Below are 21,730 nucleotides of genomic sequence, written 5' to 3'. Positions count from 1 at the left end.
TGCTGAGGTCTTTGAGCAAGTCTTGAAACAGGGTCTCGCCTTAGTTCCCTTCCTCATTAAATGGGGACAACAGCAATGGTTGCCTCCTGAATTGCTATGGAGATTAAAATATGTTTTTATATATACAGTGTTGACAGCGGTCCTCACTACATAGTCAGCACTAATAAGTGTTAGCTTTTATTATTATTATTACCATTGTCTCCACACATGCTGAGTCACTTCAGTCATGTCCAACTCAGTGTGACCCTATGGACTTACAGTCCCTCCAGGCTTCTCTGTCCATGGGATTCTTCAGGCAAGAATACTGGAGTGGATTGCCATGCCCTCCTCCAGGTTATCTTCCTGACCCAGGGATCGAACCCGAGTCTCTTACATCTCCTGCATTGGCAGGTGGGTTCTTTACCACAAGGGCCACCTGGGATGTCCAGTCTCTTCAGCGCACTCTTACTTGATTATCAATACTACATCCCTTAACCCTTTATATGCTGACAAAATATATTGGTTGCCTCAAGGCTGATATTTTTTTGCCCAAAGTCTTTACTTTTGATGACCTCTTGCAGTTATTTAGAATGTAAACATTAAGAAATAAAAGTCTTACTTAGCTACTGCTTTTCTTGATGTTTTTAATTTAATTTTTATTTTATATTAGAATATAGTTGATTTATGATGATGTGTTAGTTTCAGGGATATAGCTAAGTGATTCAGCTATACCTATACACATATTCCTTCTTTTTCAGATTCTAAGTTGAAGGAATGTGCATGTTAAAGTGCCTCGACCAAAATTAAGATAAAAGGACTGATGACATTGTGAGTGCATGTTCAGTCGCTTCAGCTGTGTTCAACTCTTTGTGATTCCATGGACTGTGTAGCCTGTCGGGCTCCTCTGTCCGTGGGATTCTTCTAGCAAGAATACTGGAGTGGGTTGCCATGCCCTCCTCTAGGGAATCTTCCTGACCCAGGGATTGAAACTGCATCTCCTGTGTCTCCTGCATTGTTGGTGGATTCTTTACCCACTGAGCCACCTAGGAAGCCCCACTGATGACATTTATTGTGTGTTCAGTCACTCAGTTGTGCCCAACTCTTTGCGAACCTATGGATTGTGGCCTGCCAGTCTCCTTTGTTCATGAGATCTTCCAGGCAAGAATGCTGGAGTGGGTTGCTATTTCCTCCTTCAGGGGATCTTCCCAACCCAAGGATCGCACCTGCGTCTCCCGCGTCTCCTGCACTGCAGGTGGATTCTTTTACCATTGAGCCTAAACATGGGAGTAAGGCTCTAGGATGCTGGCTGGTGCTTTAGACTAGAAGAACTGACATAGCTTGTTATATACAAGTCTGGGAAATTTACTTCTTTGCTAGTCAACAGTATAACAAACCTGAGAATTTCAGTTCTCCCAAAAGAACTCAGTTTTTTTGTGAGGTAGATGAGGTAGAGGCTTTTAGCTTTAAATCGGTAAAAATTAATACATTGAAACAAAGCTCGACATAAATCAATGACGCTGGTGCTTTACTAAATGAAGGTAAAACTCTTGTTCTTTTTGCTGTTGCTTTCCTTTGTTTTTTGGTACTAATACAAACTCTTCTTTATTTGGATCTTTGGATCAACTCTTCTTGACTTTATTTGGATCATTGTGTCTCATGTATATCAGAGTGTATGGAGGCAAAATTTTATCAAGAGGATCAATAGTAACAGTATTTGGATTCTACCCACAAAATGTATATGAAGAACAATCTAAAAGGACATGGGACAGTTGCTTTCCTTGTTCTCTTTTAAAAACTTCATTCCTTTCTCTGATGTTACCTCAAAACATGCTTTATGTCCTTTTAGTTTTTCTTCTTCCTTTCTCCCTCCCTCCCTTCCTTCTTTCTATTTTTTCTCTTTATTTAATTTCCTTGTTTTCTTGCTGCTATAAAAATGATCTTATTGTAATTTCGGGGCTAGCATAGAAGGCCAAACACTTGTTCATTTTGAGCATCTTGGAAAAAAGGCAAGATCAGTAAGCAAGCTAAAGTAGGTCTGGGTCTGAGACTGAAAACAAATTTAGTGTTAGGTAGGAAAGGAAAGAGAATTTTAGAGGCAGTGTGTTGAGATAGAGACTCCTGACAAGTGCTCACATTGCCCCTTTCTCCTGGTGGTGATTACTGTTAGGAGACTGTCCAGAAATACAAAAGCAGTTGATGGGAACTGTTTCAGGAACTTCCATTGGTCTGCGTTCTTTCCCTAATTTTGTCTTTTATTTTTTTTTCTTGGGACCTTGGAAAGTGGTTTTGAGAAAATGCTTTTCTTCGAGCGGATAGGACTGTCATACTTATGCCCCAAGGGAAGGGAGTGATAAATGAAAGCGTTATTGTCTTTGGAAGCACAGACCTACATATTAGGGCAGGCTAAGCAACAGTCATCTGTGTATGAACCCACGTAATGTGACATGAAAGGGAATTTTCGTGACCGCTATTATATCTGGTTTCATGTTCAGACATTCTTATTGATAGAGTCATTTAATCAGTGGTTTGTCTTGTGTAAGAATTTTTCTGCCCAGATTTTCAAGATTTCCATCAAATATCCATATAAGGTCTTCAGACAAATCAAAAAGCCTTCATAATTTTGTGAATGATGATTTTTACCTCTAGAAATAAAAATTCTCAGTTTTTTCGTATTTTGTTTTTTGAGAATATGCAATTAAATAATATTCTTCTTTTAAAAATATTCATTTTGCTAACTGCTCAATTTATGACTTGAAATATGTTACAGTGTTCTTTTTTTTTTTTTTTACAGTGTTCTTTTTTACTTAAATAACACAATAGTTAGAAAAGGGAATAAAAGGAACCTAAAGATGGTATTTCAGTTTGTTCAACAGTGTTCAATTTATGCCTGCTCTTTGTTTTTAATTATCAAGCGAGCACAGTGGCTTGGCTTTTTTTCTTTGTTATCCTAAGAGTTTTTTTTTTTTTTGAGAAGAGTATGACCGTAAACCAAGAGTTGCAAAATCAAATGCTGAAATATGCCAGCCAGATAATTAAAATAAGTGAACTAAGCCAAACAAAAGACAATAGGGAATAGTGGTAGATATGGACTAAAGAGCCCACATCCTATCTGAGGGCATAATCACTACTCAGTCCAGCCAGTTGCTGTCATGTGAGATTGTGGTCCCAAGTATAGAGTGTGCTTGTAATGTTTAACTGGATTTCTCAGCTCTGTGATGACCTAGAGGGATGGAATTTTCGGGGAGGGTGGGCACATGGGTGGTGGGCAGCAGGGCCTTAAGAGGGAAGATATATGTATACCTGATTCACATTGCTGTACAGCAGAAACACAATACTGTAAAGCAACTATACTCCAACTAGAAAAATTTTAAAAAGCTGTGATCTATAGAATTTGCCAATTCTCACAGTGTAAATATTCCTACATAGCTCATTTGAAGTCTCTAATGTGATTATTACTGAACATGTTTGAAAGATAGCTCTCATGAGCCAGGATAAGCCTTCTCTATCACACGGCTAGCCCAGAGTAGCCAAATTTGCATTTTTTTGAAGAAAGAAATCTGAAATTTTATATACAACTTTCAATTTTTGAAATATTGGGTTGGCCTAAAAGTTCCCAAATGAACTTTTCGGCCAACCCAATACTATGTAAGCCAAGCAAAACACATTAATGCAATGAATCATGCTCATTGAACTGCCAACCTACAACCTCTGGAGGTAAACTGATAATACTTGTCTTAGAAATCGTATTAGAAATTTTGCTACTCTAGAGTCAAACCACAGATGCTTTTTTGGTATTCTAAACCAACAGAGTTTTCATGTGTGTTTAAAATTTGTATAAAGGTGAAAAATTTGCAGTTTAGAAATTATTCTTTGATTAACAAAAACAATAAATATACTTGGAATTTCTAAAGCTGACTGACCTGGTTTGCCATCTGTGGGAGCTGCTTTTCCTAGATAGATTATTTATATCAGTAAAAGATGAAAAACATTAATTAATTGAAATTACTAAATTGTGTCATAAAACCCCAAGTTTGCTGTTTAGCCCATATTTTCATGGATATAATATGTTTCTTTAAATGATAATTTTCATTATTCCTACCTTTGAGTATTTTCAAAGCACTTTCACAATATTGTTCTGAGGTCACAAACAGGGCTATGAGGAGGTTAGTGATGTCTCGCAAACTTGACTGAGAGCTTTGCAGTAAGGGGCTAAGCTGAGACTGAGACTCAGGCCTGTTGACTCAAGATCCAAATTTCTTTCTACCAGACTGCTGAGGATGTCAAAAAGATCCAAAGAGTATGCCCTCTTCACAACTGTCTAGCCCTCCAATTGTGGTTAAGGAGTAGGTGGAGGATGTGGCTAGTAGAATGATCACTGTCTGATGAATATGAAAATTGACACAACAAAGCAGAGTGACTTCTTAAGGGCTCTATCATATTACAGTCTTCTAGCATATAAAAACATATTTGTGGATATGTTAGAATGCAGATCATATGCAAATGTGCTGAATTAGGGACATATGAGAATATGGATACATGATACAATGTATCATCAAAGGCTGCTTATGTCGGTATACCTTTGAGGTCTTTTAGAGGTGATGTTGAAAAGTCCAAACTTGTCTACAATTTGCAGCTTAGATCTTAAAAGCCATCCAGCCTATGCCTTGTGGCACATTGTTGATAAGTTTTGACTGTGATTTAAACTAGTGAGGTTCTGAAATCAGTTGATTTGATTTTACTCTCTGGTGAGATGTATTAGAACAGTGGAGAAATTGGCCAAGTGTTTGTGTAAATATAGTGAAATATTCTCATTGTTTCTGTTCCTGTGAAGTGACTCCCAAATTAGTAAAGATGACTGTTATATTTGCCAAAACATTTGTGTGTGTTGGTGGGAGGAGGGGGCGAGAAAGTGTGAAAAGAATGTGCTTGTCATGCAAACTCCACTTTGAGCTAAGTCCCCTAGGCCTGCTTCCAATCACATTGCCGCCCCTAAACTCCTCGCATCACTGGGAAGTGTGTTCACCTTGTGTGGGTCTTCTCACTAGACCCTGTTCCATGAAGGCAGAGAATCCATTTCTTTTCACCACTATATTCCCAGCACCTTGCACACTGCCTAAACAAAGTAATCACTCAATAAATATTTGCTGGATGAAAAAATAAAATGTAAATACAAACTTTCAAATAAAACAGAATTAGTATATAAAGCCTAGAATGTGTTTTCTTTATTTGGCTATTCTTAGAGTTGTTTTTTTCATCACCGAGTTGGTTTTTGTTAATGAACATGGCAGTCTTTGGCACTGTGTACCTGTATTCATTGCCTGAATTTTTTGCTTGAAGTGCAGTGACATAATACATATTTTACCTGCTGAATCATCTGATCACTGACATGATTTCTTGTCCTAATCCACACCTGGCTTTGCGCCTTTCCCCAGAACTCCCATGAGGTCACTTTCAGATGAGTCACCAGTAAAGAACTTAATTATATACTGCATTCTAGAGAGTCCCCCCCTCCCCTGTTATTCTGGGAACCATTCCACAGGAGCTCAGGAAAGCAATGTAATATGACATGGCCAGACAGAAATCATCATCACATTCACCTTTACAGGCTTGGATTTTAGTCACTTAGAATGATCAGATGTAGGCAGAGTGTGTAACTTAGTTAATTTTGTTCTCATGCCGGGGCTTGGTTTATAAAGTGTTATATTCAGGGTTGTTTTATGTAGTTCTGTGACTTAAAGTTTCTAGGAAAATGCCTCCCTTGATTATAAAATCTTTCTCCCATGAACTTTGGAAAATGCCTGAAATTCCACCAAGGGAGATTCATTCTTTAGCGCCAAGGCTTTTGGTCCTTCATTCATTTTCTATAAAAGTCAATATACCCCAGAAAAGGTAGCATCATAAACAGTCTTCATTTGACACCATTTTTGGTGATTTGACTATGCATTCCAGCTATTGTTCATCTCTTTCCTTTTTTTCACTGCCAAACAATGTATTATTTGTATTTGAGATTTCTGCTTCCTACCTAATTTCCTTAACCCTTTGCATTTCATTGTCCTCTCCACTTCCTCTATTGATACTGCCTTTAATGGCTCATTTCCTCTTTTTTTTTTTTTTTACTTTTAAAATTAAGTTCTAAGGAATATATAAAAATATGAGAAAATTCTTGTTAAGTGTAAAAATCGGGACATAAAAGTAAGTATAGTCCCAAGGGTATGTAGTCCTTTCCATTTGCTGGATATGAGAAAATCTCTTATTTAGAAGAAAATGCAAAAGATTTGTCTTTTAATATTGAGATGAGGAAGGCTTTTTAAAAAATTGAGGTGTAGTTTATTTACAATATTAGTTTCAGGTGTATAGCATAGTGATTCAAAATTTTTATAGATTATATTACATTTATAGTTATCATAACATATTGTGGTACAATATATCCTATAGCTTGTTTATTTTATACTTAGTAGTTTGTTCTTCCTTATCTCCACACTTATCTTGCCTGTCGCCCTTTCCCTCTCCTCACTGGTAACCACTAATTTGTTCTCTATATATCTGTATGTTTCTTTTTTGTTATATGCACTAGTTTGTTTTTTCTTTGGTTCCACATATAAGTAATAATATATAGTATTTTCCTTTCTCTGTCTGACTTATTTCACTAAATGTCCCATCACTTCATGGGAAATAGATGGGGAAACAGTAGAAACAGTGTTGGACTTTATTTTTTGGGGCTCCAAAATCACTGCAGATGGTGATTGCAGCCATGAAATTAAAAGACGCTTACTCCTTAGAAGGAAAGTTATGACCAACCTAGATAGCATATTAAAAAGCAGAGACATTACTTTGCCAACAAAAGTCTGTCTAGTCAAGACTATGGTTTTTCCAGTGGTCATGTATGGATGTGAGAGTTGGACTGTGAAGAAAGCTGAGCACTGAAAAATTGATGCTTTTGAACTGTGGTGTTGGAGAAGACTCTTGAGAGCCCCTTGGACTACAAGGAGATCCAACCAGTCCATCCTAAAGGAGATCAGTCCTGGGTGTTCACTGGAAGGGCTGACGCTGAAGCTGAAACTCCAGTACTTTGGCCACCTCATGCGAAGAGTTGACTCATCGGAAAAGACCCTGATGCTGGGAGGGACTGGGGGAAGGAGGAGAAGGGGACGACAGAGGATGAGATGGCTGGATGGCATCACTGACTCGGTGGACATGAGTTTGAGTAAACTCAGGGAGTTTGTGATGGACAGGGAGGCCTGGTGTGTGCGATTCATGGGCTCACAGGGTCGGACTCGACTGAGTGACTGAACTGAATTAAATACCCTCCGGGTTCCAGGGACAAAAGATCATCAGGACGTAAAAGCAGAGGTTATCAGAACTAGAGGATAAGAGTGACAAAACAGAAAATGGAGAAGGGGAGTATTTGTGCTCAGTCATGTCTGACTCTTTGAGACCCCATGGATTGTAACCTGCCAGGCCCCTCTGTCCATGGAAGTTTTCTGGCAAGAATACTGGGGTGGGTTGCCATTTCTTCCTTCAGGGGATCTTCCCAACCCAGGAATTGAACCTGTTTCTCTTGCATCTCCTGCATTGGCAGGCAGATTCTTTACCACTGTGCCACCTGGGAGGCCCAACTGGAGAAGGTACCCTGAACTAAATAAAGTGTATGGAGCTCTTCCCAAAACAAGCCACCACATTCTGTAGAGGAAACCTCTTGGGCTCCAGGGAACAATGAAGGATATCTACAGGATCAGTAGGAGTCAACCTTTCTTCAACATTTTAACTTCTGAACTGAACTGCCTAGTGTCCCTCTTAGAACTTACTGGCTCCACTACACCCCCCGCCCCCCATTACAAACTCACCCTATACCCATTCCTAGATCAATTCTGACTTAAGGGAGAAGTTATTTTGTGTCTCTACCCATCCATGGATCTTTGCATAATCATATACTCATTTTTAGCTCAATAAGGTCTTGACCCTTGAAGCCTCCATTGTTGTTACTAAGCCACCTTTGTTGCTTTCCTCACCCTGAATATGAGGCCTCAGGCCTTGACATTGCTATCTAACTCAGCCTCTGTGTTTATCCACCTGATGAATGGTAAATAGGGTTGCAAAGAGTCAGAAAAGGATGTGTGCTCTGTGTGACTTCAGTACGCAGGAGCAGGATTTAGAGGAAGCAGCACACATCAGCCTGTCCTCCTCATCCTATGAAGATGCCTTCTATTGTTCTGCTTCTTTGGCGAGGTTGCATCCAGCTTTCCTCTTTTTCACTTAAAGATTTCTTCTTCTTCATTAAGATTCTCCTCCCAAATTGAGGAAAACTTCCTTTATTTACCAATTTAACTATTAATGACTGAGTGTCTATAGTATGTCTCAGATGATGTTCCTGCTCCGAGAGAGAGAGCACTGAACAAATCGGACAAGTTCTTTCCTTCCACAACCTTCCATTCTACTAATGGACAGAGAGATAGAGGGGAAATGACCTCCTCTGAGTGAGTTAGGGAAGACTTCACTGAGAGATAGGATTTTAAACCATAACCCCTTAACTTGTATTTTCTTTCTTGTCCTCTTACATCTTGCTTAAGACTTCACACTTCCAATTATTTTTTTCTTGCATATTTGAATGAATTTCATTCCTGCTCACCTGCTTGAGCTACTATCGAGTCTCCTTTACCTTTATGCAAGCTTCAAAAATATTCTTTCACCTTCCACATTCTTTTCATTCATTCCTTAGCCCTTTTTAATCTGGCTTTTCCCCCACTGCATTTTAATGAGCATGTATGATTTCCTGGTCATCAAATTTAATACCTTGTTTCATTTTTTATTTCCATTAATTAATTAATTAATTAAAAAATCCCAGTGCTTTTCTATCTAGACTGTGACTTTGCACACAATATTTTTTTCATATGGAATGTCCTTTTCCTTGTGTTTGCATAGCTAAATTGTTGAAGGGTCAGCTCAAACATCACCTTTTATCCCTACTTGATTTTTTAAAAATAAAGTCTCTTGTAGAACAGATTATTTCTCTTGTGAATTATAGATTTTAACCTTCTTGAGAGATGAAATTGTTTAATTGACTTCGGGGTCTTCCACTGCACCTGAAAGTGCTTTGCATGTAATAAGTGCTTGTTAGATATTTGCTACAAGCCTGAAGGAAGCAAAAATCAAAAGTAATTTCATTCATTCTTAGAACTTCTTTTAAAAACTAGTGTTGCAGAATAATGTATTATTTTATTCTAAAGACAGACATATTTTAAAGAACTAAGTCATTTAAAATGTGGACTCATGTTTGAAGATGTTTGAAACTGAAGACGTGCCATCACAGGGATAAATAGGTAAATCATGTCACTAAATGTTACTTTTCTACATTTTCACTTACTCATCACATTTTTTTAGAGGTTCATAACCACTTTTTGAGTCAAATGATTGACTGGGTCAGTGGTTCATGGTAAGAAATATGTTTGATGTATTATCCTAAACATGCTTTTGAAATTCTGCCTCTCTTTGCTGTCTGGTCTTACCTTCTGGCACTCAATATCCAATTTCCTCATATGTCTGATTTTCATTCAGATGGATTGGCAAAATTATTCTGAGTATAATGCAAATATGTTTTTCTTTTGAGTTCAGAATATAAAGTAAACATCAATATGATTTGACTATCATTAGTGATAATTCAGAGGAATGTGAAATGTGTGTGTTCCTTTCATTAAGTTAAATAGTTGCCATGAAGAGAAGGATATGATAATATGTTTTTCTTTGCTAAATAAATAAAAGTAGAGATTTAAAATTTATATATCAGCTCCACTGGTTTTTGGTGTTTACAGGTAAAATGTTTATAGGTTGAAGTTTATTTCTAATTACATTGGAATAGAAGCCAAGACATAATTTCAGCAGGGCAGTAAACTTTGAATGAGTACTACTTCAAGTATTCTATAATAATTAAGTTTAGACTTAGCTGTAGGTGTTTACTTAATTGAAAAGGATGTTTAATCATTGTTTTTTTCTTTTTTTTAGACAGGTAAGACAGTAAGATGAAAGTTTTTAGGATCAAGGCCTCTCAGAAATCTTAAGGAGCCTGATTCTGTATGTAATTTAGTATAGAATGCCAGAATCCAGAGCAGCTGAGTTCAGGTCCTGGCTTATGTGTTTATTAAGTACACAACCTAGGGAAGATTATTAACCTACTCCATGCTTCAGTTTTCTCATTTGTAAAATGGGTTCATCAGAACATCTCACACATAAGAGTTCCCTGGTGGCCTAATGGTTAGGATTCCAGGCTTTCACTGCCATGACTTGGGTTCAGTCCTTGGCTGGGGAACTGATCCTGCAAGCCACTTGGTGTGGCCAAAAATAAATAAAAAACCAAACAAAAGATCTCACTTATATTGTTGCTGTGAGGATAAAATGAGGTATTTCATATAAAATGCTTAGAACAGTGCACAATTAGTGCTCAATAAGTATCAGCTTTTATCATGAATAAATACTAGAAATGTAAAATGATAAGTGTAGTATGAATAAGTAAAATTCTTCTTTTTCTTTCAACATGAGATAGTCAAAATACTTTCTCTACTTCCAAATGTTTTTCTCCTTGGTCCTTAGTGGTCCTGAAGAAATTAGTCTTCTTAAAGTATGAGGGACAAAGCAAAGTAGGTTAAATTGCAGAGGAAGTTTGTCATGCAAGGGAATGGCATTAGGATGAAAAAGAGGGATGTCAGGATCTCTTTCTGATGAGGGCTTTTTTTTGAAGAAGTTTTCTTCCTGAATGTTAGCTTCTTAATTTCTCTTTTAACATATTTCTCCCAGATACTCTTTTATAGTTAGTTAATGAGTGAGGCTGAGCAGAAGAACATGAAGAGAATTAATCAGTTCAGTTAAGGATGTGCAACCTTAGCAAATGCAGGGGACAGCAGAGTGATTGTGGGGCTTCTAGTCTACTCAGCGATTTGGGGGGCTTTGCAGGGAATATTCGGAGAAGGCAACGGCAACCCACTCCAGTGTTCTTGCCTGGAGAATCCCAGGGACGGCGGAGCCTGGTGGGCTGCCGTCTATGGGGTCGCACAGAGTTGGACACGACTGCAGTGACTTAGCAGCAGCAGCAGCAAGGAATATTACATGTGAAACCAAGGATATATATGCAGGACAGAGACCTAACACTAAGGCCTGCAAGAGTGGGAGGGGCTGGGAGCAGAGAGGTTAAACAGAGAGGAGGCGGTGGTCTAGGGATGGCTTAGAGACTAGGGAATTTGAGTGCGAGTTGTAGTTTTGCTCTTCACCAACTGTGAGATCTAAGACAACATACTTAAGTTCCCTAGGCTTAGTTTTCTGATCTGTAAAAATGGACGTTGTAAATAAACTCAAAATGGATTAAAGATCTAAATATAAGACCAGAAACTATAAAACTCCTAGAGGAGAACATAGGCAAAACACTCTCCAACATAAATCACAGCAGGATCCTCTATGACCCACCTCCCAGGATATTGGAAATAAAAGCAAAAATAAACAAATGGGACCTAATTAAACTTAAAAGCTTTTGCACAGCGAAGGAAACTATAAGCAAGGTGAAAAGGCAGCCCTCAGAATGGGAGAAAATAATAGCAAACGAAGCAACAGACAAAGGATTAACCTCAAAAATATACAAGCAACTCCTGAAGCTCAATTCCAGAAAAATAAATGACCCAATCAAAAAATGGGCCAAAGACCTAAACAGACATTTCTCCAAAGAAGACATACAGATGGCTAACAAACACATGAAAAGATGCTCAACCTCACTCATTATCAGAGAAATGCAAATCGAAACCACAATGAGGTACCACTACACGCCAGTCAGGATGGCTGCTATCCAAAAGTCTACAAGCAATAAATGCTGGAGAGGGTGTGGAGAAAAGGGAACCCTCTTACACTGTTGGTGGGAATGCAAACTAGTACAGCTGCTATGGAGAACAGTGTGGAGATTCCTTAAAAAACTGGAAATAGAACTGCCATATGACCCAGCAATCCCACTCCTGGGCATACACACCAAGGAAACTAGATCTGAAAGAGACACATGCACCCCAGTGTTCATTGCAGCACTGTTTATAATAGCCAGGACATGGAAGCAACCTAGATGCCCATCAGCAGACAAATGGATAAGGAAGCTATGGTACATATACACAATGGAATATTACTCAGCCATTAAAAAGAATTCATTTGAATCAGTCCTAATGAGATGGGTGAAACTGGAGCCCATTATACAGAGTGAAGTAAGCCAGAAAGATAAAGACCAATATAGTATACTAACGCATATATATGGAATTTAAAAAGATGGTAATGATAACCCTATATGCAAAACAGAAAAAGAGACACAGATGTACAGAACAGACTTTTGGATTCTGTGGGAGAAGATGAGGGTGGGATGTTCTGAGAGAACAACATTGAAACAAGTATACTATCAAGGGTGAAACAGATCACCAGCCCAGGCTGGATGCATGAGACAAGTGCTCAGGGCTGGTGCACTGGGAAGACCCAGAGGGATGGGATGGAGAGGGAGGCGGGAGCGGGGATTGGGATGGGGAACACATGTAAATCCATGGCTGATTCATGTCAATGTATGGCAAAAATCACTACAATATTGTAAAGTAATTAGCCTCCAACTAATAAAAATAAATAAAAAAAAAAAGGACGTTGTAATACCTACCTCATGTGAGATCATTTGGTTTCACTGATTGCCTCTGTATGCTCCATATAAGAACCGGATTATCTAATTCTATAAATCAATAGCTTCCCATACCCTTAGAATACTACCGCAGATCCTTACCAGGCCTTTAAGGACCCTTATGATCTGACCCTGGCATACCTCCCTGACCCTCACCTTCCACTATTGCCTCTTTTACTTACCATGTTCCAGCTCCTGAGACGTTAGCAATAGGGGAGCCGGGTGTGTTGTATATCAAAATTCTTCTGCTATCTTGGTGTTTTTTCTATAAATCTAAAACTGTTCTAAAATAGTTTAAAAAATTTGTGAACATTTTTTTACATGGTGCTGTATTCTTCTGTTTCATCATTTTAAGTGCCTACTTGGTGTTCCATTACATATGGGTATCATAGTTTATTAAACCTATCTCTGATTTGGCAGTGTTTCGATTGTAGCTAGTAGTTTATACCCACATCTTTGACCATACCTGTGATTAGAGGAAGCGTTCTTTTGATTTGGAGGCTTGTCTTCTTTTATTTTATTTATGATTTCTTCTCTAATTTTTTCTCTGTATTTTATACTCTTGGGGAATGACTTTAATTTATTTTTATTAATTTTTATTGAAATATTTGTTGTTTTAGTCACTCAGTCATGTCCAACTCTATATGACCCCATGGACTGTAGCCTGTCAGGCTCCTCTATCCATGGGATTCCACAGGCAAGAATACTGTAGTGGGTTGCCATTACAATGTTGTATTTTTTTCTACTGTATAGCAAAGTGAATCAGTTAAATGTTTACATATATGGGGCGGGGTATGCCTTTAAATACTATCTATGTGCTGGTGATTCTAGCCCAAGTGATTGTCTCATAGGAATCTCCAATTAAACATATTTAAAGGTAGACTTTTATTTTCTTTGCTTTCAACTTGTTCATCTCTCCAACTTCCTTATTTCTGTGAATGCCTTCAGAGCCTACCTAGATATTCAGCCAGAAATCTGGGAGTTACAGCTGGCTCCTACCTTACCATTCTATCTGCTATCCCCTTCCCATATAATTTTTCACATGTTCTGTCCCTTCAGATCCTAAAACATGTCTTAAATTCACTGTTTTTCATTTCTGTTGCCACCAACCCTGTCTGAGCTATCAACAACTCATGCTAGACCCCTGCATTAATTGGTCCCCTTTCTTTCCTTTTTTCACATCATTCTTTGGGTTTAATTACAAATGCAGTGGGAAGCCTGATGAGTTTTAAGAAGAAGGATGGCATGATATGATTTGTGATTTTAAAATGATCGTCTGAAAGATCTGGAAATAACAACTCCTTACCCTGATCTGCAAGGACTGGCATTGTCTGTCTTCTCTAAACCTCTTCAATTTCATTTCTTTTCTCTTTCTTTTCATGCTTTGGTTATAGTGGTCACCTTCAGTTTTTGTTTTCTTCCTGTATGCCAGTCTCTTTCCTACCTTAGGGCTTTCACATGTTATTTTCTTTGTTTTTAAAACTCTCCTCCATCTTCTCTCCCCACGGCAGTTCCTATGACTGTTTGTTTAGTTGTCTTCTTCATTATTCTCAAGTCCAAAGAGGGCAGGACAATGTTTTTTTCATTTCCTTATGTATAACCAGTACCTAGCATAATGACTCAGACAAAGCAACACTCAGTATGTGTTGAATAAATAAACAGTAATTATTGTTTTCATTCATGCTTTAAAAATATTAGTGTGCAAGTTCTATTTTAGGTGCTATGAGTACATACAAAAGGTTTATAATACATAATTCTTACCCTGAAATAGTTTCCAGTTTAAAAGAAGTGATTGAATAATGTTTTAGCATGGAGAAGGGCACTATCATTGGAGAAAAGTTCTACCACTCACCTATGTGACCTCAGATAAATCATTTACCTTCTCTGTTCCTTTATCTATCTATAATATGCAGAGGTTTGATTAGAGTTTCTTAAGGCTTTGGATCTCACATATGTGTGCAGTTAATGATAGGTTGGCTGAATCTTTTCTTCCTGGCTCCATTTTGGTTCCTTAAGTCTGGCTGGAGTTGTGAAATTCCCCAGGTGGTTGTGATGTACCACCAGGTTTAGGGACTACTGATTTAGGTCTGTCTAGCTTTATCATCTCATAGTTTTAATTGTAATAAAGCACAGCAGGAGTCAGGCAAATTAAGGTGCTGTATTTGTTCAGAGGCTTTCTTTTTTGGCTTGGGTGATGTGGGAATTTAGGGCTTTCCAGGTGGCACTAGTGGTAAAGAACTCACCTGCCAATGCAGGAGATGTAAGAGATCTCCTGAATTCCTGAGTCAGGAAGATCTCGTGGAAGAGGGCATGGCAACCCACTCCAGTGTTCTTGCCCAGAGAATCCCACGGACTGGGGAGCCTGGCGGGCTATCGTCCATGGGGTCAAAAAGAATCAGACATGACTGAAGTGTCTTAGCATGCACGCAGCACACGGGAACTTAATGAAATGGCGTTGTTGAAATGGACTTTGAAGAGTGAATGCAGATTTCAGTAGATGCAGAAGTGATTCATGATTGGTGTGTAGTCTAGCTTAGTCAGAGGCCAGAATATATGCAAGGAAGCAGTGTAACAGGGAAGAGTCAATTTTGACTCCATGTTGGATCTGTTTCTTTGACTTCAACCATTGCTTTTCATTGCTTTTGTTACTATCATCCCACATAATTGCATGCCTCAGGGGACCCTGCACCTCTGCCTGAATGTTAAACTAAAATGGCTTTGTTCGGCTCACAGGGAGGCAATATGATTCTTTGTTGTTGTTGTTTACTTGCTAAGTCATGTCCCACTCTTTTGCGACCCCATGGATGGTAAATCACCAGGCTCCTTCTGTCCATGGAATTTTCCAGGCACCTTCTGTCCATGGAATTTTCCAGGCAGAATACTGAAGTGGGTTGCCATTTCCTTCTCCCTGCCTCCCTGTGAATGGCTGAAGAAAAGAAGAAATGAACACATTCCCTCCTATTTTGCAAGATAAATGACCTTTTAACTTTATTTCCTCACCCTCTTCTATAAAAGAAACGGGCATCCAGACTCCAATAAGGTGCTTATTTTGAGAAATTAGTCTGCCATCTTCTCAACTCGCCGGCTTTCCGAATAGAGTTCAAATTCCTTGTCTCAACACGTCATCTGTAGACTTGTTGGCCTGCCATGCAATTAACAGAGTGAGCTTGGTACCAGCAGAAGGGAAAAAATTATCCATTTTGATGCAGTGGGAGTATGCTTCTAATCTTGTTTTTCCTCTTTTACTTGTGATACTTGGTTGTCCTTTTCGAGATGAAAGATTATATTGTTGCATTTTATCTTCATTTGTTAGAAGTAAAACAAAGTGATGGACATCACAGGGCTGCTTTGGGAAATGGACATATTCTTCCTTAAACCTTCTGGGGTTGTGCCCTTTGAGATTCACATTGACCACTGTTAGTTTTCTGGTTAAATGCAAAGAATATCAGGACCCATTATTTTATCTAAAATAATAATTTTGCTGTCAGAATAATTATTATTAAGCCAAAGTTGGCTGTTTTGTTTAGATGAAACCATAGAAAGGCAACATTCTGAGTAAATTATATGGCATCCACATGATGAAATAATGAGCCTAAGTTTAGGGGATGAAAATAATGATCTAACGCAATATTTAGAATGGGTATACAGTATGTAGTTATTAACCTAAAAGTCACATCCTGTATTCTTTTGATCTGTGGAAAATTTGTCATTAATTGCCAGGAAGCCTCTGATTTTTTCATACATAATCACGTCATAGCTGTTGACTCTCTCCCCTTTCTCCTGCTTTAAAATACGTCTTTGTAAATAGTAGATTACTTTCAGATCTGGAATGCCCCTTTTAAACATTGGGTTGCTAAGTTTAGCCCTGTTGCTCTCTTTTTAAAAATAGAATTCCACCCCCCCACCCAGACTTTACCTCTGAGTTGTCACTGACGAATCATACTTTGTTTTTTGATGGCAGCTTGTGTAAAATCTTATTTAATCTTCCTCCCTGGTGGGAACCTGCTGGTTTTGAAATGGTTCTTGTTTTCATGAGCTACCATTGTGTGGAGAAAATGGATATGATCTTCCACTTGGAAACAGTCTGTGAGATGAAGTCTGACCCTTCATTCAAGCTCACTCTACTTGATGCGATTCTTATTAAACAGTTGTCGAAGACAGCTTATGTCTTCTGTCAAAGACAGAAACACAGAAGTCAAAATTGAGAAGAAAGAATGAGGTAGTGAGGCAAGAAACGAGGAAGCCAGGCTGACCTCTAGCCTGGCATCCAGCCCATGGTTATCCCTGGTAACTGTCTCAGAACAATCTAAGAGCTTCACATTAGCCTGTGACCAATGGTACTGATGAACCTATTTTCTGGTCAGGAATAGAGAGGCAGACGTAGAGAATGGACTTGTGGATAGAGCAGGGGAAGGAGAGTGTGGGATGAATTGGGAGAGTAGCACTGACAGTTATACACTGTCATGTGTAAAATAGCTAGCTAGTGTGAGCTGCTGTGTAGCACGGGAGCTCAGCTTGGTGCTCTGTGATGACCTAAATGAATGGGATGGGGGTGGATGGGAGGAAGGCTCCAGAAGGAGGGGATTTGTGTATACTTATAGCTGATTCACGTTGTTGTATAGCAGAAACTAACACAACTTTGTAAAGCAGTTATCCTCCAATAAAAAAAAATAGCAACAGCAGCAATAACAAACAAACAAACAAAAGCCTGTGACCATCCAGTCAGCCCACAGGTTGATGCAGTCTTTTCTGTTGCTGGCCTATTGACTATCCCTTGACTTTGAAATTAGAAAAGTGAAACTAGCAAGCCCCATGTGACTTTTTGCTTGCAGGGAATCATCTTTATTAATGTGAATTCTTGAGCTGCAGTAGCACCAGAGCTCCTTACAGAGTGACTTTCACTAGACCTTTTGAAAGGAACAACTCCACTCCCCAACATAGCTATTATCAAAGAGGCACTTTTCTTACAGTAAAACTTCAAACTTGAGAAAATGTCCCCAATTTCAGGAAGAGCCTTCATGGGAAAATGACTTCTGTTGCATCCCTGGTATCTTTTCTTCTGCTACATTGTTAAGAAATATAATATAGTCAGAGGTATAGACCTTGGAGACAAATTTAGACCATTTACTAATTTGCAAATTGTGTTCTATGTTCACATTTCCTAGGGTGACATTGTAAGGTCACCTGTACTTCAGCCAGTCCATGGCGGGGGCGGGGGGGGGGGGTGGGATATTAGTTGCTTATGTATTATTTATACATTATTTGGTTTGATACAGGAATTATGCCCTTTTTTTAAATAAAAAAAGTTTGAAACTAATTAGTTTAGGTCAAATGCCCAAGATTTTATAGAGAAAGTGTCTAAAGGTCAATGAGGTTAAATTATATACCTACAGTTGACAGAAATTAGGAACCATGAATCTGGACTTCCCATCCAGTACATTTTTTACTACAAAATGTTGATTTGATTTTCCATTTTGAAAGACACAGAAGTGATCTGTGAAATGGTGATTAGCACCAGGCAGCCCCGGGCAGCCCTGGAATGCTCCATGGTTCAAATGCCCAAGACCAGATGGAGGTCCAGAAGTGGATGACTCAAAGTTTATTAGTTTTGCCACCTGGGCAGTACAGCCAAACCAGCTGCCACAAGGCAGTTCCAATTTCAGCAGAGCAGTAAATGAACATAAAAGTGAGTGTAAATCCCAAGAAAAAAGTAAAGTAGAGGAGAATGACTGCCGCTGTTGCAAGGAGATTCATCCAGGCTGAGCCCCATTTATCTCTTGTAGGAGACACAGCTCCCAAGCCAGGTAGAGGGCAAGGACAGGTTGCAGAACCACGCCCTGAAAAAAAACCATCCTTTAAGTTGCTTCACAAGCCAGTCTCAATTTGGGATGTTTCTTTTGCTGGCTTGGTAGATTGCTGATCACCTCTGATGATTATAGAACAAGAAAAGCCAGCCCATGCAATATCATGATAGTGCTATGAGGCCAGAAGCTTTTTTTCCTGCAAACTATGGAAAGTTGTTATTTGGTCACCTCCTTTTCATAGTTCTGGGCCCTTGGAGGCATGGATAAAATCATTGGAACATAAGCGCTTTGTGGCAGATTACCAGGAATCAAGTCATTATCCACATATGGAATTCAATAATTACAGGTTTTCAATTTCTGTATATGAAATACTGCAAGAGTCAGAGGTTGGCCCTACAGTTTTAGATGACCCTTTAATAGATCTGTAGTTCTTGAAAGCTGAAACAAGTCTAATAATGAGGATATGGGCCTAGGGCCATGTTGAAAGAAGTCCAGTAGTTTTTATTTGAGAATGATTAATTAATTAATTTAAAAAGCTAAATAATTTTGATCCTCTGTGCCAGGAAGAATGCTTTGGGCAAAAGGAACAGAAAACTTGACTGAACTGACTTAACAAAATAGAGGTTTCTGTATTATTTTTTCATGTTATGAGAAGTTTAGAGGAACGTGGCACCTGATCAGTTCATTTGCTCAATGACGATGCGGGCTCTTCATGTGTCATCTTGATGGAAAGTAAAAGGGGAAAGTAATATACTAGTTGCTGATGTATTTTGCAATGACTTTGATGCTAAAGGCTGGACCAGGGTTCCATCCACTGGGTCAACTTCTGCCTTCAGATGATCTTTTCAGGAGCGGGTGTTTCTGTGTTTATACTTCTCAATTGACCATTACTCAGGACTTAGTCTCACACAGTAATGTGATACTGCTCTGTTTTTCTTTGTGTGATGAAAGTGTGGTTGCCTGCATATTTTCTAACCAAGCAGAACAGTTTTTTCTTTTTCAAGCTGTTTTTGTTTTATTTTTTTTTCATTTATTTTTTATTAGTTGGAGGCTAATTACTTTACAATATGCAGAACAGTTTTATCTTTCTCTTTTTTTCCTTTTACAATGACATGAAGTAAAATCAAATGAGAATGTTTCTATTATGACCTTTTATTTATGAGTAGAGATAAACAAGCTTCTTTTTCTTTCTTTTTTTTTTCTTTCTGGTAGGTGGCGTGTTTGACCCAGGTAGCTGCTAATTATCTTATTGGCCAAAAGGAAGCGAAAAGGTGGGGCACAGCTCATGGCAGTATTGTTCCTTACCAGGTAAGAAGACAACAATATAGGATCAGGCTGCTAGAATCTGCAGTTTTGTATTACATGAGTTTGAGAAATGATTCCCTCTTTTAAAAAAAAAAAAAAAAACTTTCAGTGTATTCTGTCATATATCTTTGACTCTAACAAGGTTCTGTTGTTCACTTCAAATTCTGTGTTTTGCACATTTCTTCATCAGAAGATTAGTAACAGGACACTTAAATGGATCAAAAGAACTTGCTGAAAGTGAGTGACTTTTGGATTCATATGATGGTTTGCTTTTGTTTTTCACCAAAAAGAGGCACTGATTATAGCCATTTTATAAAGACTGGTCTGTTCATCATGTCAATTAAAAACCGAATGTTACCTACCCCAGCTGACAATAATATTCTCACAGGCATGGAGAAAAACGAAAATTTGCGGGTGACAGATCTTCGGTTTTTGAGCAAAGCAGATGGTTCGGGAACTGCTGTTCTTTATTAAGTGTCTAAACTTGTCCTCAGAAATTCTTGACTTTGGCTAGTGTGAATGGATATGTGAAGAAACTATGATCTTTCAAAAATAAAAACAAAAACTTGTCTTCAGCCTCTTCAACAGAGGACAATGTTGGAAACCAGGGTAATTCATTTCAAATGATGGACATTCAGGCTGCAGTTTTTGATATGTATGGAAAAAGTATCTTTGAGTTGCAAGGTTTTCCAGTAAAATTCCAAATCACAGCATATAAGGAGGTATATTCAAGTTTAAGGTGTATAGTCTATTTTTTGCTTATTTTAAAAGTTAGAATGTCTTTAAAAAATGCTTTATTTACACCTCAGTATCCCTCCTGGGTGTTTATCCTGAGAGCTCTGGTTCTTTGGTATGCTTCTCAGTTATTTCACTTTGAGGTGAAAAAAAATTTAGAATCCTCGGCTTTTATTATTATAGGTAAGAGATATGGAAGACTCTGTGTGTGTTTGTGCATTTCTATTCTTGGAAGACAGAACATGTACTTTTCCTTCTTGAATTGTCCCAGTCACATAAAATGGGATACTTATTTTGATCAGTGCTTATTTGATCAGTTGATTGCAGCTTTATAATCTATAAGAAATAAGAGAAGATTGACTAGAGTCTTTCCTCAGAAGCCCAGAATTAATTTGTTTCCTCTTGGTGGAGAACGAGTTCAGCACTCTGATTAAGGAATAAATGCAAATTTAGCTTGAATGAAACTAGGCTACCAAGATGGATCCTTGATATGCTTGTAGAAACTGGTCTGTTTTCAATTTTTAAAATAGATTTGGGAAATATTTTTATGGGTGAATTACAGGATAATTATAATTCAGTTTTCTATAATAATTACAGCTTTGCATCTCATTTGTGTTGTCTGAGTTTTGAGCTGAAAGTCTATAATGGAAGATTCTGATGGTCTCAGGAATAGTTTAGGCATCCACTTCATTCCCCTCACTTTTGATTGAACCCTATCTGAGGGATCAGGGACCTCAAATGCATGAAATAGAAATTTTTGAAAAGTAATGCTCTTTGATTTGTGTATTATTTTGTATACATGTAATTCTTAACTCCTTAGGTTGATCATCCACTTGAGCTCTTTCCTCCCTGTTTTTTGTCTGCCACCTTGTTGAAAATGGGGCTTCCTTGGTAGCTCAGTTGGTAAAGAATCTGCCTGCAATGTGGGAGACCTGGGTTCGATCCCTGGGTTGGGAAGATCTGCTGGAGAAGGCAAAGGCTACCCACTCCAGTATTCTGGCCTGGAGAATTCCATGGACTGTATAGTCCATGGGGTCACGAAGAGTAGGACACAGCTGAGCGACTTTCACTTTTTGTTGAATAAGAGTAGATTAAACAAGGCTTCCCAGGCGGCTCAGTGGTAAAGAATCCACCTGCCAATGCAGGAGACGCAGGTTCAGTCCCTGGCTGGGGAAGATCCTCTAGAGAAGGAGATGGCAACCTTCTCCAATATTGTTACCTGGAAAATTCCATG

The 21,730-nt window shown here is 38.5% G+C and overlaps 1 protein-coding gene across 4 annotated transcripts in view; it reads left to right on the top strand.

Annotated features, from left to right (window-relative positions):
• The window catches only part of SUGCT (succinyl-CoA:glutarate-CoA transferase), a 742,548-nt gene that overhangs the window by 131,792 nt on the left and 589,026 nt on the right, over positions 1-21,730 (top strand). For all 4 annotated transcript variants that reach the window (XR_006268585.1, XM_043463531.1, XM_043463532.1 and 1 more), the window contains exon 9: positions 19,669-19,764. Coding sequence is in view for 3 of the 4 variants with exons in the window: in XM_043463531.1 (XP_043319466.1) it covers positions 19,669-19,764 (96 nt within the window). In the remaining variant the exon portion in view is untranslated. The remainder of the gene's footprint in view (positions 1-19,668; positions 19,765-21,730) is intronic.

Source organism: Cervus canadensis, chromosome 3, assembly GCF_019320065.1.
Source record: "Cervus canadensis isolate Bull #8, Minnesota chromosome 3, ASM1932006v1, whole genome shotgun sequence".
Lineage (NCBI taxonomy): Eukaryota > Metazoa > Chordata > Mammalia > Artiodactyla > Cervidae > Cervus > Cervus canadensis.
The sequence above is the reverse complement of the archived record's forward strand: the minus strand, read 5'-3'. Positions and strand labels throughout refer to the sequence as shown.